General features: G+C 29.9%; 5 protein-coding genes across 7 annotated transcripts; 2 read left to right on the top strand and 3 right to left on the bottom strand.

Annotated features, from left to right (window-relative positions):
• Window positions 1-447: 447 nt before the first annotated feature.
• On the bottom strand, window positions 448-11,680 carry LOC107995422 (uncharacterized). 3 transcript variants are annotated; one of them, XM_062084340.1, is made up of 8 exons: window positions 11,094-11,680; window positions 9,824-10,946; window positions 7,265-9,680; window positions 5,795-6,342; window positions 5,297-5,432; window positions 5,046-5,224; window positions 4,768-4,911; window positions 448-4,673 (listed from the first exon to the last, which is right to left on the bottom strand). In XM_062084340.1, exons 3-8 carry the CDS (start codon window positions 7,443-7,445, stop codon window positions 4,209-4,211), a joined length of 1,653 nt encoding a protein of 550 aa, XP_061940324.1. In that variant the 5' UTR covers window positions 7,446-9,680; window positions 9,824-10,946; window positions 11,094-11,680; the 3' UTR covers window positions 448-4,208. The 3 variants fall into 3 exon arrangements, with proteins under 3 accessions (XP_061940324.1, XP_061940323.1, XP_061940325.1); XM_062084339.1 differs by lacking the exon at window positions 11,094-11,680 and having other exon boundaries at window positions 7,265-7,546; window positions 7,798-10,044; XM_062084341.1 differs by lacking the exon at window positions 11,094-11,680 and having other exon boundaries at window positions 5,079-5,224; window positions 7,265-10,046.
• A 1,716-nt stretch (window positions 11,681-13,396) lies between these two features.
• LOC133667246 (uncharacterized) lies at window positions 13,397-14,347 on the bottom strand. Its single transcript, XM_062084342.1, has 2 exons — window positions 14,216-14,347; window positions 13,397-13,929 (listed from the first exon to the last, which is right to left on the bottom strand). Exons 1-2 carry the CDS (start codon window positions 14,253-14,255, stop codon window positions 13,397-13,399), a joined length of 573 nt encoding a protein of 190 aa, XP_061940326.1. The 5' UTR covers window positions 14,256-14,347.
• Window positions 14,348-14,396: 49 nt separating this feature from the next.
• On the top strand, window positions 14,397-17,308 carry LOC107995408 (dnaJ homolog subfamily B member 13-like). Its single transcript, XM_017052912.3, has 7 exons — window positions 14,397-14,526; window positions 14,599-14,723; window positions 14,962-15,183; window positions 15,513-15,657; window positions 15,946-16,123; window positions 16,431-16,602; window positions 16,896-17,308. Exons 2-7 carry the CDS (start codon window positions 14,623-14,625, stop codon window positions 17,188-17,190), a joined length of 1,113 nt encoding a protein of 370 aa, XP_016908401.1. The 5' UTR covers window positions 14,397-14,526; window positions 14,599-14,622; the 3' UTR covers window positions 17,191-17,308.
• Window positions 17,309-17,922: 614 nt separating this feature from the next.
• Window positions 17,923-23,847, top strand: LOC107995423 (folliculin-interacting protein 2). Its single transcript, XM_017052936.3, has 12 exons — window positions 17,923-18,102; window positions 19,068-19,269; window positions 19,383-19,472; window positions 19,566-19,645; window positions 19,741-19,811; window positions 19,904-20,020; window positions 20,119-20,350; window positions 20,482-20,814; window positions 20,878-20,962; window positions 21,054-22,348; window positions 22,422-22,878; window positions 23,015-23,847. The coding sequence occupies exons 1-12, from the start codon at window positions 18,002-18,004 to the stop codon at window positions 23,225-23,227; spliced, it is 3,276 nt and encodes a 1,091-aa protein (XP_016908425.1). The 5' UTR covers window positions 17,923-18,001; the 3' UTR covers window positions 23,228-23,847.
• Window positions 23,848-23,967: 120 nt separating this feature from the next.
• Window positions 23,968-26,998, bottom strand: LOC107995417 (T-complex protein 1 subunit delta). Its single transcript, XM_017052930.3, has 9 exons — window positions 26,665-26,998; window positions 26,246-26,298; window positions 26,029-26,118; window positions 25,708-25,959; window positions 25,506-25,601; window positions 25,267-25,428; window positions 24,840-25,184; window positions 24,472-24,723; window positions 23,968-24,379 (listed from the first exon to the last, which is right to left on the bottom strand). The coding sequence occupies exons 1-9, from the start codon at window positions 26,771-26,773 to the stop codon at window positions 24,134-24,136; spliced, it is 1,605 nt and encodes a 534-aa protein (XP_016908419.1). The 5' UTR covers window positions 26,774-26,998; the 3' UTR covers window positions 23,968-24,133.
• Between the last annotated feature and the right edge of the window lie 276 nt (window positions 26,999-27,274).

Below are 27,274 nucleotides of genomic sequence, written 5' to 3'. Positions count from 1 at the left end.
ACTTTTGAAGAAATAGGCAAATTCGTTCTTGACGAATTTGATCCAATTTAAAATTATGTATGTCGACTATTCGTTTATCTGATAGTAAAATAGATACTAAATCGAGCTTAAGAGCTAAACTTGCTCTTACAATGTTCAAAAACTGATAGAGTTAAAATCGCCGCGAAATATACTTTTTTTTCTTTCTTTCTTTCTTTCGAGTTGGAATTTGATACTTAATAACACGAGCCTTTGTAAGGACTTTTCTCACCAACTTGGCACTTGTAGGATTTAAGAGATGTACAATGGTTCATAATCGTTTCTCATTTCTATACATTTCGATCGCTTAACACATTCCTCTAGCGGTTAGAATGAATAGGTTTGCTAATATTTAGACAGAAAGTCATTTACGAGTTTATAATATGGGTTAACTTTTCTTAGTCACAATTATTTTGACATTGCTCTCTCTCTCTCTCTCTCTCTCTCTCTCTCTCTCTCTCTCTCTCTCTCTCTCTCTCTCTCTCTCTCTCTCTCTCTCATTATTTTTCATTACTTTTTTTTATCTTTTCACATTTCCTTCAGTGGTTTGAACATCACTACTTCTACGCTTAATATCGTTGCCAATAATGAAACTCGGATTATAGTTTATTCGTCCTTAATCGTAAGACGTAAGTCGTAATTCTATATTACAGTCTGCATCGCCAACAAGACAGATCAAAGTAACAAAATTATTAAAATTTTCAAGTAATTAACGCATCTCTAATATTTTCGTCATAGGATTCACGTTTTGGAGATGACGAGATTGGCGTGATATAATTCCTTGGTTGTCTTAACTTTTGATCCATTTATGAGATACTTTGTTTGATTCTTTGAATATATATTAGGTCCATCTTTTATCACTGTTAAAATATAAAAAATTAATTTATAAAGACGTATTATACATATTATACAATGAGAGGATTTTTTTCTTTGATCATTTGCATTTTTTTATATTTTAATAAATATAAATATTTGATATATCTATATCAATATTTTATATCGATAAAGTTTCAAAAAATTTTAAAACATGAAATTAATTTATGGAAGTATACACTGTACAGCGAAAAGATTTTGACTATCGTTATATTCCTTACTAGTGAAAAATTTGAAAAGATTGGACCTCGATGAAGTGCTCTTACAATAATAATCCAAAAGTTAAAACAACAAATGATCAATTGTTCTAGACAAACAATTACATACACATCGTTAAAATTTCTTAAAGAATTTTTTTTTTATCACAACTCGTCTTTCCTGACGTCGCGACGATATTCAGCGTTTTTCACCGCTGTGTTCCACTATAAACTACGATTAATTTTAAAATAAATCACAGCATTTACATCATTTCATGCCTCTTGGATGTTTTTATACATCCAAGAACAAAAAAGTTGAATGTTATCATCATTAAATGTTTCTATTACGCTCGATCAATATTTATTATAAATCTTCAACTTGATCGAATAATCATCACACAATTTTCAAGCTATTTATTCTATTCTTTTGTTAAAAAGTAATGTTCCTTCAATTAAATTCACTTACTTTCACATTAATTCTCACTTAACACGCACAATATTATAATGACAAAAGTATCTTAATGGTCAAATAAATTAGAAGAAAATGGAAAAAGAAATTTGAAATATATTTTGTTTTTAATGTTACGTTATTGTCTAAAATTTTATAAACACATATTGCTGTGTTTAATTAATATCTATTTAGAAAGAAATTTCTTTTTTTAAAGAAATTATTATCCTCGTTAGAAAAAATTCAATATAATCTTTAAATGTACTTTCTTTAAAATTATTTTATATCAAATAACATTGAGTGTGTTAAGCGATATTTTACATGACATTCTTTGTTCGAAGCAATCGAGCGAACGGAAACAAGGGAAGGTTCTTCATACGCGATAAATTACGTGGGACGTAAGCGCGACGGTGAACGCGAAATAAAAGCTTCTCTTTTAATTTGGTCCCATTATAGGTACAGGATAGCTGGCACGAATTATGTCAAGTCGATGTACCGATAGATCAATCAACACGAGTTATAGGTGCCTGCACGGGATTCAGAACTCGATTATAAAAGGAATACAAATAGAAATTATATTATTTTCAAAATAAGAGAAAAAATAATCTTTTTAACTCAGATTAATAAAAGATGAAAGTTTCTCTGCTTGAAGATATTCTTATCCAAATATTATCGTATTTTCCTATTAATTCAAATATTGTAGACTTTACTATGAACTTAACGAGTAAAATAAATCTTGCATCATTAGATATAATATCGCACTTCTCAGAAATATTAATGCGAACATTTTTTTTCTTCTATTTTATAATTCAAAAAGGTCCCAAAGTTGCCATAGTAAATGGAATATTAAATATACGTTAAAATGGATGTATAAAAAATTCCAATAAATCTTATGTGCCCCGTTTTTCGAATTTGCGTTACAACTATAATCTTATCTATACTTGTCTATAGTCTTAACTTATAAAATTGATCCAATTTTTTTACTTATTTTAGAAGAATAACATACTAAGTGGTGATATTTTTTTTTCTTTTTACTTCTTTTTTTTTTGTTCAATATTTAATTCTTTCGAGAAATAAAAGAGTTCTGAATGCAAAACTACCGTACACACCCTTAAGAGAAACATATTTTTCACGAACAGAAGTGCATGTATTCGTCGGCTTCTCGACTTCCTACGTTCGTAATATTAATCACTTTTATTTATACGTTTCTCCGCGCGGCAATACGTGTCGCCTAATTATTCTACTAAATAATTCATATACTTCTTCGTCGCGCGTTTTCGTTTCTTCATTATACATATAAGTACAATATATTCTTTAAATATATATATATATATAATACATATATATATATATATATATTTAATGTATTCATATAATTCATCGTCGGTACACTAATCTTAAGTGTATCATCGGCGATATCTAACAACTTGATGGAAGATGCCGATTAAGTACTTTTATCGACACATTTTGATTATATTTCTTTATTAAGTATAAGCAACCTACAAATTATATTAATATTTTATAATATCTTTTATAATAAAAAGATATCTTAAATAATATTCTGATAATTGAAATTTTGGAAGGAAAAAAATTTATATTAAATTGTTTTTTTTTAAATCATATAAAATATTTTATCTGAAAAATTTCAATATTAATATATTAATGAAAGTTGCTCAGCTTAATATAGTTGACGTACGAGACCCGCAAATATCGTGCTGCTTTTGATTTTTTCTTTTTTGATTAAGAATTTTGAAGACCTTTAACACGTTCTTTGCCAGTTCATTTTTGAATAAATATATATTTTCAGGCCATATGTGATTAATCTTCTTCTTGTCTCTGCTTTTCTTTTACGTTAATAAAACATTCAACTAGGAAATACGTATAATGAAAATTAATTTAAGAATTTTTTTATATTTTATCTATCAATGACAAAAATATCACTTGGCCTGAAAATAAGTTTCAATGTACATCGAAAATAGTACATGGGGTAGAGAATGTGTTAATAGTTTCACAGTTCTCTTAAAGGCACAATCTCGACAAACATGTAAGTAAAACATGTGGTTTGTCGGGATGTTTCGTACGTCATTTATTAATCTTCGACGAATCAAAAATATTTGTCCTAAAAATATTTATACAAATAAAAGAAATTATAATTATTTAAGAAATTGATTTAAATAAATTCGCTGAAATTTATTAATTACAAACAACAAATGATTCTTCCTTCATATAAAATATTATCAGATTATTTGAACGTCGAAGAAAATAATTTATAATTCTACAAACAATTGGACATAATTCACGTCCATGATGAATCGCTAATTTCTTTCGAGGGCTAATTATTCAATAAGATATAAATAAATGCAACATTCGTAGACTTGTAAAAAAAGTTCATGTTAAGTACAACTTTATTTATAATTTGATCATACATGCAAAATTGAAAATACTAAAATTGATAATTAATCGAATTTGTAAATACCTACGTATAATATATATCTCAAAATATACAAATTTTTTAATTTCATTTTTTTATCGTTCCTTTGCAATAGAATATCCAGAATGAAGATTATGAGAAAATGTTTTAATGTTCACACTTTGAAAATAACTGACTGAGAATTCTATGTAAGACTTTCAATGGAAAGATACTTAGCCCACGAAAAAATTTAAAGATTCGTTTAAATTTCGCTACCTATAGCGCCTACGTGAGGACTATGCCATCGAGGAATATTTGGCTGGTCACAATACATGCCCATTGACGTAGAAGCGACGAGATCGTTATTCGAGTCTTCGAAGCTCGCTTCTTCACTATCATCGCCATCGAATGACCTCACGGTCGTCGTTGCGGTCGTGGTGACCACGGATGTATCGTGCGTCGCAGTTGTAACTGCAACCCCATTTATCTCTGACATACGATCCGTACTTACATTAGTACTTTCCGTGTCGGCGACTTCCACGCTTGCACCACTCTCGCCCACCATATTCACGAAAAACTCGGATCTGGAGAACCTGCCGATCTCTGTGGAACCGAATGCTTGGTGAAAACCAGGCAACGGCTGTTTACTGACAGTTTTCTTCTTCGGCTCAAATCTTTCGACAGATCGCCGAGATTCGCGTTCCTTTTCGCATGATATGCTAGATTCCTGATTATAAATTGAATAATATTTAATAATTAATTAGTTACGTTCTATTTATGAAGTTTTAGTTTGAAGGATGGATCGTAAATGCATGTTGTACCGTTGTTGCAGCTAGGTTATCCATAGACATTCTATTATTTATAGCGCTCGGCTCCCATCTGGGCCCATCATCTTCACGGCGAATCCTCATTGTGGACGCAGAATCCATAACAGAATTTACCGAAGTTTCTAGCATTCTTGGCATCTGAAAAAAAATTTATATAGTCGTTATCTATTGTATTATTCACAATAATAAGTTTTCTATTGGACGGATTCTTTGTTCTTTTCTTGTTATTCGTAGATATATTCCGCAATTGTGTAAAATAGGAAAAGGAAAACCTGATGTTCAGGAGGCGTATACGATGCTCGTACATTCTCAATATCGAGTTTGCTTGGATTGTACATCATTCGCGCTGTTTCTTCAGGAAATTCACAGTGTCTAACGGGTACACGATCCCGTAATAACACAGTGTGACGCGGCCCTCGAACTCCAATATTTCGAGGCATAGACGAAGCATCTATGAAAGAACGATAGAAATTCATTTTTCATTGATCTCATAGATTTTTCATCGGATTTTATCTTCGCTTACGTGGTAATACGTTATGGCAAAATTGACCCCATGGCCCATGTCCATGTGGACCAGGATTCTGAATATTTGGGTGAAGAATGTTGCTCATTTGGGAAGGATGAGACGTTCTGGGATGTTGATGAGCACTCCCGCCATTCTATGATCAACATTAATTTATAGAAATTTTTTAGGAAAATAAATTATTATCTATGGAATAAATCTGATAAAAGAATTCTAGCGATGAAAAAAAATCTTTGTCCATGTATATAATTAAAATTTTGTAAATTTTCAATTATTCAGTTATCATCTATAAACGAATAATTTCGCTATTTTAACATTAAGACTGTTTAATCTTTTTTTTCAATCAAATCATAATATAGGATATTTTTTTATTTACAAAATTTTATTCTTTATTTTCATTTAATTTTTTTACAAAAAAGCATTTTATTACTAACCGACTTCAAAAACCACCACGATTCCACAGAGACACCCTGTATAATTTCCAAGAAAAACACTCACCTGATAAGGATGCCATTTCTGACCATCAGTGAATTCATTGTACTCCATATTCTCCTGGCGACGCAACTCCCTTTCCCTATTAACATCGCTGAAATCGACCGGATATCCGTTATTCGAAAACGTAGCACCGCATTCAGCAGACACGGTATTGGCCACGCTGGCCACAGCTTGATTTCTCATCACGTCTTTGCATTTATCGAGGCCACGTTGATGCATTGCACCCATTACTTGCAGTCTTTCGATAGGATCGGCCACGTTTCCGTACCAATCGGTCATTCGGGGTGAATGGATCGGTTTTGGACGAGGCGTCGATTGGAACCAAGGTTCCGCGACTCGAACCGGTTCCATGGACGAATTCATCGGTATGTTAGCCGAGGAAACGCAGCCGAAACGATGCTGATGATCTAGGAAGCCGCCGGAAGTGACTGGACCAGCGATCACGCTCGCACGTGCGATCGCGCTCTGCAAGATCGATCGTCTGGATAATTCGCGGCTCTGTTCGCGCATCGCTTTTCGTAGTCTCGCTTCTTTGGGATTGTACACGTAATCTGTGAAACAGGTAAAACATTTAAAATTATTAGAAATTTAATTTTTATAAATTTTTACAGATTATTAAATTTTATAATGAAATTATAATATATATTTATTATACTGTTACACGTAAAATATTATAATAGTATTAGATTGGCATTAATAAAATAATATCTACAGGAAAGATGATTAGGATGATTTTTAATCTATAAATGACACAAAAGTAACATTATTTTAAGTTTACATGATTAAAAGGGAAAATTTGTTAAAAATGAATAGTAATAAATAGAGTAAGTAATGAATTATCGATTGTCTTTTTGAGTCACTTTGTATAGTCTTTTTGCTTCGCGAAAAAGTAGATAAGAAATGCAAATACTAAGAATTAACATCTTATTAATCTTATATATATATATATATGTAAGATTAGATCTTCTCAAGCATTAGATATTTCATTTTTAGTTTACATATTACTCCTGGGCAATTTTAAATAATTCCATAGAGTTTGCATATTTTTTCACAATATTAAAACTTGTTGCAATAAGAACGCAATTAAAAATTAATTTTACCGTTTTCAAATAATCTTGCAACAAGAGAAAATAATATAACATTTAAAAATATTTCTATATTACTAATAGCTAATCGTGACTTTCACGCATGTGCGTTAGATCTCACTATTAGTCTATTTAAGATTCAATGCACAATATAATTAAATTCCACCTCATTTTTAACTGATTTTCATAGTTTTGTCACAAATTTTAGTGACAAATTTATGCTGACAATTCTTTTTTCTTTCAATTTAAAATTAAAAGTAAATTAATCAATCATTTATAAACACTACATTAATTAATAATTTTAAATAAATGTAAAACATAACTATAATTAACATTTGAAATGAATAACAAGTGCTTGTTTCACAAATTCTTTTAAACATTTAAATACCTATAGGATACGCAGGCGTTACAGTCCCGTTGTATCGCGCGCTCGTTTCGATTGCATTGGAGATCGGTGGCGGTTCATAACCACCGTAATCGGTGTTCATGTTATCATAGCAAAAGTAATGTTGTTGTTGATAAAAGTGGCTCCCTGCCGCGTAAGCCTCGACGTAGTTGCAACAGTCCATCTTTGCGACCAAGGGCGGTCCTTATCGCGCCGCAAAGAATGACTTCTTTACTTCCCGAAGCTTATCAGCCACGTTTGCGCGTTAAATCCTATCAAGCGAGCCTTGAACACATAACCAGAGGCAAATTTACTTTATCTACGAATCGTTTCAAATCTTTCGAGATCGAATGTCTTTCTCTCTCTCTTTCTCCCTCTCTCTCTCCCTCTCTCTCTTTCTCACTCTCACTCTCTCTCTTTCTCTCTCCCTCTCTCTCTCTCTCTCCCTTTCTCTCTCTCCCTCTCTCCCTCTCTTTCTCTCTCCCTTTCTCTCTTTTTTATTATTGGAAGAATCGCAAAAATTGGCCCCTTTTTACTTTTTCTTCTTTTTGCTTCTTTACAATTTATCTTCTTTCTTAAATTTTCGTCTTCTCCTTTCTTTTCTATTGTTTTATCATATATGTCAGCAAATAGAATTTACGTGGGAAGACCACGTAAGAGAAGGGTACATCGGGAGGCGTTCGATCGGCCTCCTGCATTCCGTCGGGAAGACCCAGTGTTTTTAGTCCCGTCGCGCGTGGCGTCATTATTGTCCCCGCCGACGTTGTCCTCGTCCTCCTCGTCGTCATCGTTTACCCCACGTAGCCGTTGATCCAATTCGCAAAGGCTGATAGAAACTTACTAACTATAGACCCGACGATCTTGGCTCGAGGGCCACGCGACCTGTCGATTCCAAAGTGGATACAATTGAACGTATTGGACAAGCCGCGTCATAGTAACTGCATCGGGCGCAAGATCGATGCTCGAAGCTTTTTCTCTTCTTTCAACACCTCCCACACTCCCGTTTTTTTCTTCTAATTTGTTCGAGCGTCACGTATCTCGAATTCACGTTTTTCTGACGACAATCGATATCAGTAGTTTATTTCAGTTTATTGTGAGCAATTGAACGAAATTATTTTCATCTGTTTAACAAAGAATCGTGTTTTCAATCATCTAAATCAAATTTGATTTTTATTTCTGCACGAATGTTTTAATTTCGCTTCGTGTTTTTGTATAAGTTTTTACAGAAGCTTTTCTTCTTTTTAAACAGTTTTGTATGATCAATGATATGATTGAAAATTCATTTGTATTCAAACAAATAGATGTACCCTATTTGTTTTATTCATCATTCGAATCATGATGATTTATTAAAAATACACTCAACCACGTACACCTAATCTCCAATGCAAAACTCCAATGTTTAACGCACTGATCGTTTTTATTCTCCAATTATTCTCCTTTTTCACGATGTTTATTCAATTACTTGGACAAAATCTACTGATGAATCACTTTCAACCAGTTAAAATATCATCTATCACTTTTGTATCGAGCTTATGATTTCTTCCATTCGATTTTTTACGCTTTTCATTATCACTCTCTCGATTCCAATCACAATCATAAATTTAATTTCTATTCTCCTCGAAGTTATTTCTCTTGGCTATTTATTCTTCGTCTAACGCAGTATCCAACGACCTATTTACGCGAGCGTCTCCCGCTATCTGACTGATACTCTTCTCAGGAAGAGGCGCGCGTGCCGCAAGCGGGAACGATAGGCCGCGCACGGGAGACCCGTGTTCCTGCCTCGCGGTGCACTTGGATCGCACTGATTTTGCGAGCGGCAGCACCGTGCACGTCGACGAATTTACGTGTGCGTTTCGTCATCGACGAATCCGACAGAGCTGGAGGGAGAGAGAGAGGGAGGGGCTGGTCTAGCAAGAGGGTGGCTTTTTCCCCACCCTGGTGAGCGAAGAGCGTTCAAGCCACGAGGTGAACGAAAAGAGTTCCGGCCTTCAATGTCTCCCCCGATGTGCGCAAAATATCCCAAGAAACCCTTTTTCGTCCGCCTATCGATTTGCAAAAGCTTCCTCCTCGTTGATCCTCTGTCAAAGGATCCGTCTCACTTGAAATTGAACGTGTTTTTGTTCAAGAGAGAAGAGTTGATCGAGGTGTCGTGTTATTCTTGCTACCATCCCTCCACTCGGCAACTCTCATCGATTACCCCAGAGTTCGAACTCGCCTTTTAAATGGATCGTTTACTCCGGCTGCTGTGTATTGGTCCATATCGGTTCTTCTTTTCCATTTAACTTGAATCGTGATTCTATATTATGCGTTATTTCGTCATTCATTGTTTCTTTATTTGTTATATATATTTGGAACATAAATTTTATTATAGTCTTACTTCGAGATTTATTCGTTCTCTTCTGAAAATATTCTTACTATTCTGAAAATGTAATAAATATATTTATCTTAATTATATAGTAAGACGTAGATGATATTTAAAATTCGAAAAATTATTATAATTAAAAAAACAAATATTTTGATGGAGTTCTAAATTATTTTTTATAATAAAAAAGCATACTTAACTATTAAAAAGTTCGTGCATAAGTGTAAGTCCCTCGTTTTTTGTTGTACTTTGAAATTTATCTACCACGTTACAAGGACTGCAGTAATTTTTTTCGCCTTGTTATACGGGAGTATTGCAGTAATCTTTTTATCGTGTTATATCAACATCTACTGCACTCATTTTGAAAAAGTACCAAACAATTTTACACCAATCAAAGATGTAAAAATCATTTTACAAACTTTAGCTCAAAAATCTCTTCTCCTCAAAATTTTAATTCATTATCTATTCGGTTAATTTTATTCAATTGCTATTTTAAAAACAATTCTATATAATAACGCATTTTTTATAAAGTTATATAAAGATTAATAAAATTAACATAATTTTATCAGGTGTATATCTTTAGCAATTACAAAACAGCGTGTCATTTTGATAAATTTCACATTAATCATGCGTAATTCTAGCGTTAATGTAGATCTCTGGATCATCGATTCTAAAATTCCAAATCTAATCAAACATAAGATCCGATCAATCCTGAGCTTTTCAAGGAAAATCCGCGTGACGTTCGCAGCAACGGGAGGCTCTCGTTTTCTCGAGTAACCAAGCATCGCGTCGATGCGATAGCGGATCGATGACCGGCGATCGTTACACACAGCGAGAGGAGAGAGAAACAGAGGGAGAGCAAGTGGAAAGGAGAGAGCGAGGAATACTCCTCCCTCGCGTGTCTTTGGCTCGATATGCCTGCTGGATGCACGAGCCTCGACATTTTGACGGCTTCCCTTGGTGCGACCGTGCGTCACCCCTCTTTTTCCTCGTCACGCGTGCGATGCAGTCGCGCAGATGCACGCGAGTCCGCTCGCCCGCGTCCTCGGACGCTCGCGCAGAGCATATCGACACTTTCCGGTGATCTTAATTGACCACTCGGCTTGCTCGCTATGCGCTGGCCCATCGTTGATTGCACGACTACCGTTTAGCAGTGTATTTAGCCCGAATCTTTGCACCCTTTCAATCCGATACTGGTTATGTGGTTGCTCGTTGCCCTTCATCCGCGAAGACGATTCATCTTTCTTTTCTTCTTCTTATATAATAATTTATAATCAATGTACTGTTTATCTATCAATAAATTGAGATGTTGGATTAGAATCTCTGTAAAAAATAGAAATTTTTGAAGTTAATTTTTAAAGAAGCTATTTTGAAAATATTTTTTTAAAATATTATTGGAAAAAGATTTATGATATGATTTTTTAATAGAAGTTCTTGAAAAGTTTCTTTAATGAAATATATTTTTCCTACCTTGTTATAGAATTAATAGGCATTTGTCATTTTTCTTTGATTATTCTTGATCTTTATGATTTTCATTTTTATAATATTCGATGAAACAATACCATTCACAATCCTTGTTACTTATTACACTTTTTTTCTTTACTTCATTTCTTTTCATATCAGGAGTTTTAATTTTTAAATTTGAAACATTTTGTGAAAGAATGTTATTATTAAATTTTTTTTATTCATTTGTCACTATTTAATTTTCGTTTATTCATGAGAAAAACTCTCGTTCAACTATTTATTAAACTAATGTTAATTTAATGTAATTTCACTGGAAATATGATAATAGAAAAGAGAATGTGATTACGTTAAGAGTGAAACAGATATTGGCTCAAACGATCGATCCGTCTAATATGCAATTACTATTTGCGTTCGATGTATCGGTTCATCTATGGCATTCATGGATTATTCGCTATTAATTAAAACAGTTACAATAGTTGAATATGCACACTCTCGTATCCCCTACGAAACCGTTCTAATGTCACTCAATTCGTGCAACTAAACTGATGCATCGAATCGCAGAAACGGCATAATCAATAGCCAATAATCAAAATAATTTAATCAAATAATCGTGAAATAATCAAATGATCAAAACATCATATTATCATTAAAAAGCATAATCATAAAATAGAATCAAAATAACCGAGCAAGAAAAAGAAATGAGTCCCTTTTTTCTAAATATAAAAAATTATATCTCAAAAGTATAAAGGAAATAATACCTCCTAAAATTAGAATTTTTTCCAATTTCAAAATACATTATGAGTATAATTATTGCATTACAATGCAACATTTTTTCCCAATCAATTTACATTATTAAATTCTATTTTTATAACATTATAGTTACAAACAAAAATTCTAAAAATTTGCTTAATATTTTTTTCAATCACTATTTTTTCTTTAAAAAAATGAAAAGTATCATGAATTCATAAGGTACTCATAAGCCTATAAAATTATTTTTATATCATGAAAATTATTTTTCAACTTTGATTTACATAATTTCTGTAAAGTATCTATTTTATGTATTGTATCAGACAAATTTACATTTTACAATCATTATGTTGCAATCATTACGTCTATTACTTATGCACAATGAATATACATATGTGTCTCTTGCACTTTTTCGTCCTGAATTCTGTGATTAGCTAACAGAGGAGAAAGCGAACGATCGCGGAGGAGCTAAAATGCGATTATAGCTCGTCGATTTGTGGGTGGGATAGCAGAGCGATACGAGTTTTGCGGGTCGAGGTACAGGGCACAGGGTGGCAAGCGGAGAAATATTCTCGGGTGAGTGACGGGGAACGGGCAGGAGGGAACAGTAGAGACCGGAGGTATTGATTGCGACGCGACTCTAGGAACCTGCCCGATACACGACCGCGCTCTACCTACCTACCTACTACCTACACCCACCGACAAGCGCGATTATTCCTCACATATCCCGTGTTACTGAGCATTCACGCGACTAAATGTCCTCCTAGCTGTATGCAGATCCTCACTGCAAAATCCGTGAGAACTTCTTAAATGTTTAGTGTCGATCATTAACACATTTATGACTGGTAATATTTTTTCTCCTATTAACCAAACGCAATTTTTTTTTTTTTTTGCAAAATATTAAGAAAATCAAATGTAAATTATCAAAGTTATTAATCGCTGAAAATAAAAATAAATTGAAAATGAAATTATTTTTATAGAAATTGATTTAAAAAAAAATTTAAAATCAATATTGATTACCGCTTAAAATTTAATTTACAATTTCTCTTTATAGAATTTGTACATAGATGATTGATAAATGTATGAATTCATTCAAATTTGATCTATCATTTTTCACGATGTTTTATCCTTTTTTGTGTTTGTAAGGATACAAGAAACTATCGTGTACCTACCAAACGCGAGGCACGAACATTCAGTCGTATCGGTAAACTTCGACGAGCCGCTACAAACGCGAAAACGAGGTCATATTGGTTTGAAGAGAGACTATAGGCATAAAGCGTACCGGGATACTTCCTCTTATGCTCCGCGTCCACTTCCCGGGCCAGGGCAAAGTATTTTTCCTTTACGTCTTTTGCCATGTTCTTCCAAAGAATGCCTAATCTGTACAACATAAAAAATATAATTTACAATATTCTATATATGCATATATATTTTTTAAATTATTTTTTAAATTATTGAAAGTATATAAAATTTGATTGTACCCAAAGAAGATATTTAATACAAAGAATAAGTTCTACATAAAATAAAAATATAAAATATAAATATTTTACTATTATTTAATATTATGTATTATAAAGGAAAAAAACTAGCCTAACACTAATGTCCTTGTTAGACTCCCGAGGATTTTCCGCAGCGAGCTTTTTTCGCCATTCATTGGCGAATAACATGAAAGCGTTCGCTGGTCGTGGGATTTTTCGTTTAACTCCATTCGAATCGGCAATTCTCCCATCGATGCATAGAAATGCTGGGAATCCTTCTGGACGTATCTGCGATCGACCGAGTTGCTGCAGCACGAAGATTTTCTCTTCATCGCTTTTTTCACGATTACTACAAATCTGTCTCGCTTCCAACCGTATCTTCTTCTTTAATACATTCTCTTTATCGTTTTCCAAATCTTCATCGTTCGTCGCCAAGGAAACCTTGAACATTTCTTCTTCAGATTTTTCCTTTTTACAATTTCCTCGCGACTTTTCAGGCGCGCTACAGGAAAATGAATTGTTGTCGATTGCATGTTGACTAGGAGATGGACTATCACAATTAGAAAATCCTTCGCAATCGCTTAAATTTTTTTCCTTAACTTCCGTTTTAACCGCGGCTAGAAATTATTTCATTTTATTTATATTTCTTAATAAAAAAATATATTTTCATAATCAAAGTTAATATATATATATTTAGATAATATTTAGACAATGAAACTGAATTAAATAAATTAAAAAAATAAAATTTCAAACGATATTAATGATGGTGTTTTGAAACAAAAAATCGTAATAAGAAATAAATTGTATAAGTATTAGTATCAATTACATTTTTATTACGTTGTTAATAATTCTGGCAACAATAATGAATAAAATTCACAAAGAAATTCTTATTTTGATTCTCACCTTTCTGCACGAGGTTCAAAATTAATTCAGAAGCATCCATGAGAATCTTTTCTTTAGATGGAATATCAATAAATAGCTATTTAATGATCGTTCTGTGTTCAACAATAAATGTCGGACATGAGACGTTTAATAATTACAAAAGCTAACACACGAGCGTAGATTGTATTTCGTTGTCGAGAGGGGCGCGTTGGTTGTTGATAACACTTGAAAAATCGTTAAGAAACGATGCGATTTTCTTTCTTTTATTTTTTGATCGACATTCTTCCATGACATCAGCCGTGTATATGTAACAACAGAAGATAGTCGCTTGTGTAAGTGTTTCTTCCACCATCTTGTTCAAATTCTTTTTTTTTACTTAAATAAAACAATTTTTAAAAATTTAGCAAAAGAATAAAAATAAAATAATCATGTCATGCGACGAAGCTTGTACATGCGATAAGCGTGGTATAGATTACTATGGTGTATTATCATTGACAAAAGATTGCGACGATTTGGAAATCAAAACAGCGTGAGTAAGACAATATAATTTATAATATTAATATTTATTTTCTATCTTCTTCATTAATTCGACAATAGTTTTATGTTGCAAAATCTCATCAACATTAATAATGAATAATAATAATTAATTGATCAGATTATATTGCAATTATTATTTTAATATAAGAATAAACATTTATTTTCAATATAATTTTTAATTTTTTAATTAAATAATTTATGTATTACATTAATTACATTATAATTTTCAGATTTCGACGTTTAGCGATACGATACAATCCTAAAAGAGCAAAGGATGAAAGTTTAAGTACTATTTTTGCTTTGGTAACTGAAGCATACGATGTGCTTTCAGATCCTCTTAAAAGAACTGTATATGATCAATTCGGTGAGGAAGGTCTTAAAAATGGCATACCTGGAGCCGAAGAATTCATCTGTCCATATGTTTATCATGGAGAACCGATGAGAACTTATAGGTATTCAAATCGTATTATTATTATAGAATATTTTTTTTTAATTTTTACAATAAGAATATAAATAAAATATTATATAAATATTATAAATATTAATAATATTATACTAAAATAAATGAAATTTCATAGAATATAGTCTTTTTTCGTAATTTTATTTATATTCTATTTTTTTTCTTCTAATTTCATACATTTCAATATTATTATATCAATTATATCAATTATATAATCCGTAATTTTATCTAAGCGTATGATTAACTTAACAATCATTTGAAAACTTTGAATATTTACGATCCGATCTATCTACACCTTTCTCATTAGAAGTATCTCTACAGGGAATTCTTCGGTACCGAAAGTCCTTATGCTGATCTAATCTACGCAGTAACGCAGTCTCCATCTCTGCTCGAATTTCCCGAGGGGCGGGGTATAAAACGTAAAGAAGAGCCTCTGATAAAAACCTTGTACTTAACCCTTCTGGAGGTATCGTATCGATATTCTATTTATTTATAGTTTTCTGTTCCCAGTTTTAATCAGTAGATAACGTGTGACTTGTCAAATTATATTTTTTTATTTATATATTTTCATAAATTATAAATTTTAAGATTTATGAATACAAATTTATTATTCATTATGTTATGTTAATCCCTTATCATTATTTATACAATTGATCAAGTGTATTTTATCAAATACTCTAATCTAGATCCTAATCCTTTATTTGTATTGATAATCAATTTTAAGAGATCTATTTCTTTCGATTGATATGAATAGGTTTTTCTTGGCGGAATTAAGAAAATGAAAATACAGAGATTGGTTTTGGTGGGAGACGATAAATCTATGACAGTGGTAAAAGAAAAAATTTTAACAATACCTATTAAACCAGGCATACCGACAGGAACGAGGATAACATTTCCAGAGGAAGGTGACCAAGGACCCACGAAAATACCTGGTAAATTATTAATGATAATTAAAAAAAATATTTTTGTCTTCTTTTATTTAATAAAATATGCTCAAATTTAAATCATTTCTGTTCTGTAAAATAAAAGTATTTTTATTACGTACTTTTATAATACGTAAATAAAAATAGAATCAAATTCATTTTTTTTTTTTCATAAAAATTTATTACAATGTTTTTGCTTATATTGGGTCGAATTTCAAGGATGCATTTAAAATGCATCATTTCATGACGGACAGAAATGGGTTAATCGTAGTGGTTCGCATAATATCTTTACTCAGTCTTAAGCACGTCAGCGTAGCGGATGTAATCTTCATCACGGAGGACCGGCCTCACGAGACCTTCCGAAGAGAGGGCTCTGACTTGCACATGACGGTCGATATCTTTCTGCGAGAGGCACTGACCGGAACAGTGGTCACCGTCGACACCCTCGACGACAGAACCCTTCGAATACCACTAACGTCTGTCATCACGTACGTGTCACCATCTCCATTTCCAATCCATTTTACTTTCCTTCCTTGCTTGTTTATAATTATGAATAATTATTTTACGTTTAATATAATAAATCCTAGAAATAAATATAATTATTGACAGATTCTTCTTAAATAAAAAAAATTGACAATATTTTATATTATTTTATATTGTTTTATATTAATTCTATCATTTTATAATAATAATTATAAAATATAATTATAATATTTTATAATAATAATATAATAATAATTTATAAAAAAAATATATAACATTCTTTTTTATTATAAAATAGACCAGATTATAAGAAACGCATACTTGGAGAAGGATTACCATTACCAGAAAATCCAAAAGGAAAAGGAGATCTAATTATAACCTTTAACATTGAATATCCGGTATATATGCCGGTATCGAATAAAAATTATGTTAAGCGAGCGTTTGATACATCAGAAGATATTAGGGATACAGAATATGTCCATCGTCTTATATTGGCTAATAAAATGCGTAGAAATATTGATTTTGATGTTCCTGTACGCCGAGATCCTAAAGATTATGAAGCAAAAGAATTAGACTTTATTTGTAACATTTAATTTTTCCATATTTTCAACTATTTTAATGTATCGATTTATTAATTCTTTAAATATTTAATTTTAGATGTATACATTATTTTTTTGCAAATAAAATCACTATATATTTCGATTCGTTAAATGATTTTACCAATTTAATAAATGTTATTTAATATATATGTATGTAATGAGTAATATTTTTTAAAATTCTTGATTCTCTTTCTAAAATAACATTCTTTTCTATAGATACTTTACACTTCTTATTGTTTTATCGAGATTTTTTAATATAATTTTTTTTTATGTAAAAAATAAAATAAATAGGAAACTTACTAACTATTTGAAACTATGTTACCGTCTTGAAAATATTTTATCGTCTAATAACTTTTAAAATGGAAAAAAAATTCAAATATGATTGCAACGAAATCGTTAATATTGATAAGTACTGCACTCTTGCGGCACATTTTACAACTTCTATCATAATCAAATTATCATGCGCAGTCAATAATCGGTTTCGATTGTACGAATTTGTTTTTTTTCCTATTCTTATCATGCTTTTGATATTTTTATCAGCATTTCATTGAACCGGTTCCCTGGCCTGCGAGAAGTGAAATAAATAGTGACGGCAAAGAACGAAAAGAGCCGGAAAACATTCCATTCGATGTCGACTGAACGAGACATAGTAATCTCGGACAATCATATGACTCCTCCGCACGTGACTTTATTTACAGTTGACTGATACTCGTGAACATGTATGGTGCAGTTCCTTGTGACATGATAGACCGAAAACGAAACAAAGTTAGCAAGCAATGCGGTAGCTATAAACGATCGTTCGTTTATGATGCCTTTGCTTGATAAGCTGTTCCTTTCGAGGAAGAGTTTCAAAAACAACGTTCAAACTATTGTAGCATCAAACGTTGGAACAGAAGAAGATGATAGGTGAGAATAGTTGCCTATTTTTTTTTTTTTGAGTATACCTCATTATTTATTCCCATTCATTTTATTTGTACATATCTCTTTATATCGTCATTGTTCTATATTTATCGATCTTATTCATGCTTTCGATATCTATTGCTGACATAGCGTATCGATCATCGAAGCCTTCCATATTATTCCAATAATTATTCTACATTTCTCCTATCAGAGAAAATCAATTTTTATTGAAAAAAAAAAAGAAAAAAATATATTACTTGCCATTTTTTTTGAAGTCCATATTTTCAATCTACCTTAACCTATTTTGTGTTACGTTCGTTTCTATTTGTCCGTTGGCGGGAGACATAATCTCATCGTTACTAACATGCTCGTGACTTGGCTTATGCATCGATCTGCAAAATTGACCTCTATATATTAATTCTTTACGAATATTTATTCTAAACATTTTTAATCTATTTAAATATTTATATTGCACATTTATTATTTATATCTTTTTATTATATTTTAATAAAAAAAAATTATATCTTTATTAAGATCTTGATATATAATACGATATATAATATATAATAAATAAATACTGAATAAAAATATTTAATAAGAGATTTAATTATTATAAATTATATTAAATTTTGCATGATAGGAATATTATTTTTAATAATCGTGAAATTACTATGTACTTAAAATTGATATTTGCTATACATAGATTATAAAGTTACATAAGGAAAACTAACTATATTATTTCAGTATAATATTAGAAGATTACAAATTAAAGATTAGAAGATTACAAGATTAAAATTGTTTCATACAATTTCTCATGTAATTTAAAAAACAATTTTATTTTATTTATTTACATGATTTTTTAAATATACTATGATTTATTAGCATGATAATATTTTTTGAAAACCATAACAAATTTTTTATTTTTGATATTATTATCAGTTTGCATTGTATATGATTTTCAATATTTGTAGAATTTCAGCGTTATGCATTGGAACAAGTCGAGTTCGAATCTTATTGTTTCGAGAATGCGAATGGCGCGGAAGAAAACTTCTTTTTGATTCTCTTTCTTTGGAGAAAAAATGGTGTAAAAATAAAACAGCTATGTTTAAGCTTAAAAACAATATTGGTTCGAATGATGATTCAATTAATTTCGGAAACAATCGCATCTTTGAGGTAAAGAAAAATTATTAAAAAAAACAATTTTTAATTAATATTATATAAAAAATTGTATTTAATGAATATATTTTTCAAAATATTATTTTATATAAATAATTATAAATTTTTAGCGAGAAAAAATAAGCGAAGATGATGTGAGCTTATTAAGCGAAATGGTATTTGGTACGGTGGCGATGACGTACAGAGGATCTTCATTTAAGGTAAAATATAAAAACAAAATTCTGTTGAAAGTAAATGATATTAATATTTTATAAAAATATAAAATAATCTTTCATGTATTCTTTATTTTCAAGATCCATTCAATGAATTCACCATCTCGCATCATGTGCACAAAAGTTTTTCCAATTACAGAACACAATATATGCAAACAGAGGTAAGCTTATTCGTTCTTAATAAGACAGTTATCGATTTCACATTACAATTGATATATGGATACAATATTTGATTTATTATTCAATCATGTTTCAGCGAGAAAGTTTCGGACGAAGGATTAGGTCGTTCCGTGAATTTTGATTCTAATTCCAGTATGCAAACCATGTGTATGTAGCATTTTCAAAATAATACAATAATATTATTAATTTAAATTAAGTCAATTGGAATTAGATATATATGTGAAAATTTAATTTTTTAGTATCTCGACCAAGTTCTGGAAATTTATCGGGATCAGAATTAAACGCTGATATCAGAAAAAATTCTTGTTCTAGTACTGGTAGTGGATGGAATATAGATATACCACCACCATCAGGGAGTAAGTTAAATATATATATTTATATCGATTCAAGTTGAACTATATAAAAACAATTTATTGGTATTTATTTTTTGAGATGTAATACGATATTAATTCAGGTTCACAATCGTTGGAGAGTAATGGATCTTCCGGTATTGGTAGTCTTTCGAGTTTACGTCGAAGGTGGTTACGATCAGCATCTACTTCTTTAACACGATCAGATTCCGATGATACTTTCGGAATTCAATATTGGACCGAAAATGGAAGTGATAATAAAAATAGTCATGTTAAACGTCATAAAACGAGACTTGGATTAACGATGTTAGTGCAACTAGCTGAAGGTCATGAAAGGTTGAAATTTAATTTAAGATTATTAATGAATATTTTAATTATTAATTTATTTTAATTTTAACTTCATTTTACATAAAATTTTATTATATCAAAAATAATAATTTAAAAAAGCATGTTGTTTTGCATTACAGAAAAATAGAAACTTGTCTATTAGAGCATATGGCTTTATTAGAAGGAATGCTGGATCGTTTACGATATTTCTCTATTGAATCAGCTAATATCAATGTTCAAAATAAGGGAATGCAGCTTCCTGAACGACTCTATAGATCTTCTTCACGAATCATTGTTTCGTTATTGCGTTTACTTACAAATATAAACGCAGATTTATATTCACGTACACCTTTATTATGGCATGATGTATTACTTAATTCAGTGAAAATAGAACATAAAATGAGTATATTGCATCATAGTTTGGAACAAATGTGTCAATTGCTAGATAATACTGATACAAAATCGACTAATTTGTAAGTATTTAAATGAAAAATACTATGTTTTTAAATTGAAATTTTAACATTTATATATTTTAGTTTTTTAAGTACTGTTGTAACTGCTGTTTTAACGTATCATCTTGGTTGGATATATACTACACTGCCAATTCATGATCGACAATTGGTAAATAATTCAGATCTTTATAATTCCTTGCTTTAATTCAATATGCCATGTCATATTTAGGAACAAAATATATTTATTATATTTTTTTCAGATGGAGAAATTAGGTACCTGGTATCCTTGTAATCCATTATGGGCTCAATTAGGTGACTTATATGGTGCATTAAGTAATCCTATCAAGATTGCACATACAGTTGTTGCGGGTGATCCTCAAAAAGTTAATTTGATTAATTCTGTTTTATTTTTTTTGTCATATTTTATTCGTAGTGGAGTAGTGCAGAAACGACAAGAATATTGTTGCGTTACTGAACAAGATATTCAAGAAGCTGCAAATCTTCTAGAACAAGCGAAAATGAAACGACCGCATTTATTCACAACAAAAATAACATGTAATGATCGAGAATCATTGGCATCACAACATGTATTACATACATCTATTAGAAAAAAAATTCCTGTACAAGAGGTTTCATATGATACAGAAAATGACAATGCTATTATGCAAAACTCTTATCCTCAATACAACGTCGAAAGATTAAGAGTAGAAGGATCTATCAGCTCTCTTAAACGTAGTATTACAATGGAATCAAATCTAGATTCATTTGTGTTGAAATCATCAGAATCTGAAAGAAATACAAAATTTACTTTGAAAGAATTCCCTCAAGATAATGATAGTAATATAAAGAGTATTGTTGATAAAAAAACTTGTGCATCAAGCAAAGTTAAAATAATAGTTAACGAAATTGTATCACAAGATATTGACATGACAAAGACTGATATACAAAACTATTCTGAAGTTTCTCTGCGAAATTTTGAAAAAAAAATGGATGGTGATGATTTAGAAGAAACATATATAAATTCTAAAATAGATACTTTTCAAGAATTTGATGATACACGTACATTAAAATTATATTCCACCAGACCAGAATTTGAAACTGGTCAAAGTACAGTTAATGAGATGAAAGATTCTTATGTCTTTTTTACACTTGGCGATGAAGAAAAATCTATGAAAACATTGTCACGACCACGACTTGGATATAATTGTCAATGTTCATATATGTTCACAAGGGTACCAAGTACATCTGCACAATTGCCGGAAGGTGTATTGAGAAAAATTATTCAAAGAAACTTTCCTGAATCATCTAAAAGTATTCAGTCACCAGGAGTATCTCCAAGATCTTTAAGGTTTTGCCAAAGATGTAACGGGGAAGGCTATATACCATCACAGAATTATGATAATTATAAACAAGTTCTTGAAACTCCTACAAATGCAACAGAAGTATTACGTACTTGTGGTAATACTGTAGGCGATGGAAATGTTGGATTATCTAGATCAAATAGTCTAGAAACTTTGATGGAAGCTAGCAGTGTCGTTGAATTACCTATGCCGCGGTTAGTGTCGCGGACTATAATAAATATTGACAACAGATAAGATTAATTGTAGATGTAAAATTTCTAATTACAGAACAAAAAAAATAAAGAAGACTGATTTACCCCAGGATACTGGTTTTACAAGGACACTTCTACAAAATAGTATAAAATCTGAAGAATCACAGGGATTAAATAATTCTGAGTCATCCTATACATGGGGTTTAGTCTTACAAGGTTTATTAAAAAAGAAAAAAAGAAGAAAAAAGAAAGTTGTTCAGCAAGAAGAAAATAAAAATGAATCTGAAATAAACAAAGAATGGTGGTACTGCATACGTGAAGAATGTCTTGCCAGTGTACGTTTTCCGATTATTGATCAATCAATTGCCGAATCACTTTGTATTTTAGCCGATTTAGATACTTGGCATGTTGGAATTATATCTAATAATATGCCCTTACATACTGCACCATTACCGATTGGGATGTCAAGACTTGTAGCGAATATGTTGGAAAGCTTTGCTTATTTATGGCGAAAATATCGTTCAGCTTCGCAAGTAAGAAATTATTATTATTAATTTTAAGTGTTAGATAGAAATATCAAAAAATGTTTTAAATATATAAAAATATTTAAAATAATCATTTTATTTAAAATAAGATAGCATATATTTATAATTTTTATTTCAATTATAGTGTATAGGTATATTGGAAGCAAAACTAAGAGAAATGTGGTTAAAAAGTGAAGCATTAGCAGAAATGTTATTGACAACAGAAATATGTGATGCTAGTATTGCAAATCTGACATATGCTCTCGATCTCGATGCAGCAGATGTACCACTTTTACTCGCAGTTGCAACTTCACACACACCAGAAATAGCCCAGAGATTTGGTCTCACACTTACTTGACTGTATCTCATTTTTATCATGATTTTTATTTTAGGATATAAAGTCCTTTATTGTCCAATATAAAGTAAGCTATAAATAAGCTATATATATTTTATTATTTGTTTACAAAATGTAATTACAGATTATTTTATTGGGCGATATATTTTAAAATTTTTTAAATGGAAAAGTATATAAATGTTTAAAAGATTTTTCTGATAAATTATATTAAGATTTAAACTAAATGTTTGTTATATATGTCTTAAAATATTTTAATTTATTGTGCAATATGTTGGAACATCTAATTTGCATTTAAATATTAAATTTTAAATATATATTTTATATTAAAAAGATTTTAGAATCTTTAAAATTTTATAAAATTATTAATAGTATTAATATTCAATTCAATGAATGGATGATATATTTTATTAAAAATAGAAATGTACAAAAAAATATAATCTTTTTAATCTTCAATATTATTATATGTATGAAAATTATATTTGTTTTTTTTACATGACATAAAGAGCTTAGATTTAACTCTGCAAAGACGGATAATAAAATTTAAATTAATTTTTGTACTTCTGTGTTTTGTTCAGCATTAATTTTCAAAAATCATACAAAATAAAAATAATTTTTTACATGCAGTTTATTATTTTTATTAAGAAAGTAACTTTCATTCCTCATAATTATACATATTATTTAGTATATATTAATATTAATGAAATTAAAAAATATAATTTATAAGAAGAATATAAAATAAATTATTTTGTGAAGCAGATTTATTTTATTTTAAAATACAATGAAAAAAACAAATTTTATTAGTTTAATAAATCATAAAAATATTAGAAGCTAAATATGAAGTCAAAAATGTAATGTGATATTTCATAATCCAGACAAAATTTAAATTTTGCAATTTAAATTTGATACAAATTATTGATTTGTATTCACAATATCATCGATTTTTAATATACTGCGAACAGTTTCCGAAGCAAGTGTAATAGCACTTGTAGAAACTAAAAGTGGTTGAATCACGTTTTCTTCTAAAATATTAGTAATTGAACCCTTTCTCACATTAATTCCAGTAGTATGTTCACCTTTAGCATGCCGATTTCGAAGTTCTGTTACAGTTGCAATAGGATTTAATCCTGCATTTTCTGCTAGTGTTGATGGAATTATCTATAACATTTCGAAATACATATTTAAAAAATGTGTTAAAAATTTACATGTATTTCTAGAACTAAACTATAAAAATGTTATATATAATTTACCTCAAATGCATTTGCAAAAGCATTAATGCAATAAGCATCAACACCTGTTAAAGTTTGGGCATATGCTCCTAATTTTAATGCAAGTTCTATTTCAGGTGCACCACCTCCAGCAATTAAAGCTTTTTGCTTCACTAAACAGCGCACTACGCATAATGCGTCATGCAACGAACGTTCTGCTTCTTCTAAAACCAATTTGTTACTGCCACGTACAAGAACTGTTACTGTAGGCCCAGGATTTTGTATTTTAGTAATCTACAAAATTAAAAAAAAAAAAAGAAATAGAGTAAAATAATTTAAAAAATAATATTTACAATAGAAAAATATTATTATAATTTTATATAAATCATATTTCATTTAAATATATTAACCTTAACAAATTTAGAGCTTCCGGTTTGTACTTCTTCGCATAATTCTGCGTTAACAAGATTTTCAGCAACGAAATGATCTAATGATGCGATTGGTCTGCAACCTAATGTTTTGCATACAAACGAAATATCTTCGCGCTCAATATCTTTAATTACCATAACTTTAATTTTATCTAAAAAGTGTATAGCTAAATCACTAACAGCATCACGGAGAATAGATTTTTGTACCAAGAGTACATTACAACCAGTTTTTTTAATTTGTTTCACAATATTTAATATATAAGTCCTTTCTTCCTTTAAAACGCGATCCATTGCAGCATAATCAGATACAATTACATTGTGATCCATCTAAACCAATAAAAATGTTTTGCTAAATCAAATTTTATATTTAAATTCACATTCATATATTCTTTTCTTTTGTAGTACTTACATCCGTTTTAGGTGGAGAAATGCAAAATTGAATTAAACCTATTTTTGCTTTTTCAATACGCTTTGGTCCATTAACATTACAGGATTTTTGTGTAAAGATTAATCCTTCTACAAGTTCAGTGTCTTCAACTGTACCACCTAATTTTTTGATTACTTTTATATTCTATAAATGTAATGATATTAAGATATAAATTTAATATATTTATTATTTAAATATAATGTAAATATCTATTTTCTTACATTGAGATCTACAGTACTTTCTTTTCCTTCTTCAGTAACTTTTAATACTGCATCTACAGCTAATGGTGCTAAAAGACTTGATTGTTGAAAGACAACCTTAAAAAGAAATATTAATATTTTATGAACTTAAAATATTATTTCAATTTAAATTTATATTTTATAAGTATTTCAAAATAATATTTATAAACTTATATATATATACTTTTGAATTCAAAGAGGTTGCTGCAGCTCTAATTAATGATTGTTTGTCTCTTAAATCAACAGGGATAGACATATTTGTCAATATCTCTACAGCTTTAGCTGCAGCTTTTTGAAAAGAATCACTAATCAAAGTAGGATGTATTCCCTTCTGTAATAAACGTTCTGCAGCTTCTAAAAGGGAACCAGCTATAACGACAACACTAGTAGTACCATCTCCAGCTTCAACATCTTGTGCTTTTGATAATTCAACTAACTGAAAACACAAAAAAATATGAAAATAAAAAGACTATTTTTAATGTTTTTAATGTTAATAAAAAATTACCATTTTTGCTGCAGGATGTACAACATTCATTTCCTTTAAAATAGTAGCACCATCATTTGTAATTGTAACTTCTCCATTTCCTGCTTGAATCTAAATATATGTAATAAAATATAATTACTATATAAAATAACTTAATTAAAAACAATTAAGAAGAAAGAAAAATAACTTAATTAAAAAAAGAAGAAGTTTAATTGATAACATATAGATTTAATTTTACCATTTTATCCATTCCTCTGGGACCAAGGCTAGTACGAATTGCATCACTAACAGCTGAAATATTAAATATTTTTTAGATAAAAATTTTATTCAAAAATATATAAATATACATCAATATAATTTATTCATAAAATTTGAATAAAAAATTTAAATAATTTAAATAATTTAAATAATTTCAATTATACACATGCACACATACACATATATGCGTTACATTATACATATATATGTATTACATTCATTTAAATATATTTAATATGTTTTAAATTTTATAAAATAAATTTTAATATTTTTTTTAGATTTGTAATGATAAAATAATTACAGTATGTTACAATATGACCATATAAGGTAAAATTTTTATTAAAAGTATAAAAAATAATCAATGAAAAGTGAAACATTTTAATATTATTATGTATTTACCTTTTGCAGCATTAATATTGCTGCTACGAATATCCGTTGGTTTACTTTTATCTTTATAAGCTTGTCCATGAGCATTTCGCCCATCGCCGCTTGCCGTAATTGCAGTCATTCTCGACAAGTTAGTTACGTTTCTTAAGTCGGGTTGATTGCGAAGTTTATACGCGAGTTTGTAAGGAACTTCGTTCCTCTGTGTATTAGAAATGGTTTCTCGCGACACTTTTTCTTATAATTTATCAAACACTTTAAGAAAAAATATAATTCCTCTCAATATCAAAGCACGATTGAAACACGCCGAAGAAACGACTGGAAATCTCAGACTATAAATCTTTGAGATTGGATGTATCATGTAGGATGAAATACTGTATGGTATTGTTCAGTATTAGTGATTTGTCAAAAAAAGTTCTATAAGTTCATATTATAAAAATTTTCTACAAATTTTATTTAATTTAAAATATGTAATATTATAAAAATATAATTAATTAAAATACATAATAAATATTAGAATTTATAAAAATATTTTATGTATATAAATATAATTTCAAATAATATATTGTTTGATTGTAGTATGAGTTTCCACTCTAGTTTATAAATTGATTCATGATTAATAATA

This window comes from Apis cerana, linkage group LG14, assembly GCF_029169275.1.
Source record: "Apis cerana isolate GH-2021 linkage group LG14, AcerK_1.0, whole genome shotgun sequence".
Classification (NCBI taxonomy): Eukaryota; Metazoa; Arthropoda; class Insecta; order Hymenoptera; family Apidae; genus Apis; species Apis cerana.
The sequence above is the reverse complement of the archived record's forward strand: the minus strand, read 5'-3'. Positions and strand labels throughout refer to the sequence as shown.

What these genes read in the sequence shown, in the direction of transcription:
- LOC107995422 (XM_062084340.1), bottom strand. Translation starts at nt 7,445, where the DNA reads ATGGACTGTTGCAACTACGTCGAGGCTTACGCGGCAGGGAGCCACTTT. An exon ending in AGAAATGGCATCCTTATCAG is followed by an intron (nt 5,433 to 5,794) that starts GTGAGTGTTTTT and finishes TGTTGATCATAG; the next exon opens with AATGGCGGGAGTGCTCATCA. An exon ending in ATACGCCTCCTGAACATCAG is followed by an intron (nt 4,912 to 5,045) that starts GTTTTCCTTTTC and finishes ATTTTTTTTCAG; the next exon opens with ATGCCAAGAATGCTAGAAAC.
- LOC133667246 (XM_062084342.1), bottom strand. Translation starts at nt 14,255, where the DNA reads ATGGATGCTTCTGAATTAATTTTGAACCTCGTGCAGAAAG. An exon ending in TTTGAACCTCGTGCAGAAAG is followed by an intron (nt 13,930 to 14,215) that starts GTGAGAATCAAA and finishes AATAATTTCTAG; the next exon opens with CCGCGGTTAAAACGGAAGTT.
- LOC107995408 (XM_017052912.3), top strand. Translation starts at nt 14,623, where the DNA reads ATGTCATGCGACGAAGCTTGTACATGCGATAAGCGTGGTATAGATTAC. An exon ending in TGTACTTAACCCTTCTGGAG is followed by an intron (nt 15,658 to 15,945) that starts GTATCGTATCGA and finishes TGATATGAATAG; the next exon opens with GTTTTTCTTGGCGGAATTAA. An exon ending in CCACTAACGTCTGTCATCAC is followed by an intron (nt 16,603 to 16,895) that starts GTACGTGTCACC and finishes ATTATAAAATAG; the next exon opens with ACCAGATTATAAGAAACGCA.
- LOC107995423 (XM_017052936.3), top strand. Translation starts at nt 18,002, where the DNA reads ATGATGCCTTTGCTTGATAAGCTGTTCCTTTCGAGGAAGAGTTTCAAA. An exon ending in GGAACAGAAGAAGATGATAG is followed by an intron (nt 18,103 to 19,067) that starts GTGAGAATAGTT and finishes CAATATTTGTAG; the next exon opens with AATTTCAGCGTTATGCATTG. An exon ending in GATACAAAATCGACTAATTT is followed by an intron (nt 20,815 to 20,877) that starts GTAAGTATTTAA and finishes TATATATTTTAG; the next exon opens with TTTTTTAAGTACTGTTGTAA.
- LOC107995417 (XM_017052930.3), bottom strand. Translation starts at nt 26,773, where the DNA reads ATGACTGCAATTACGGCAAGCGGCGATGGGCGAAATGCTCATGGACAA. An exon ending in CAATATTAATGCTGCAAAAG is followed by an intron (nt 26,299 to 26,664) that starts GTAAATACATAA and finishes TTAATATTTCAG; the next exon opens with CTGTTAGTGATGCAATTCGT. An exon ending in TACATCCTGCAGCAAAAATG is followed by an intron (nt 25,960 to 26,028) that starts GTAATTTTTTAT and finishes TTGTGTTTTCAG; the next exon opens with TTAGTTGAATTATCAAAAGC.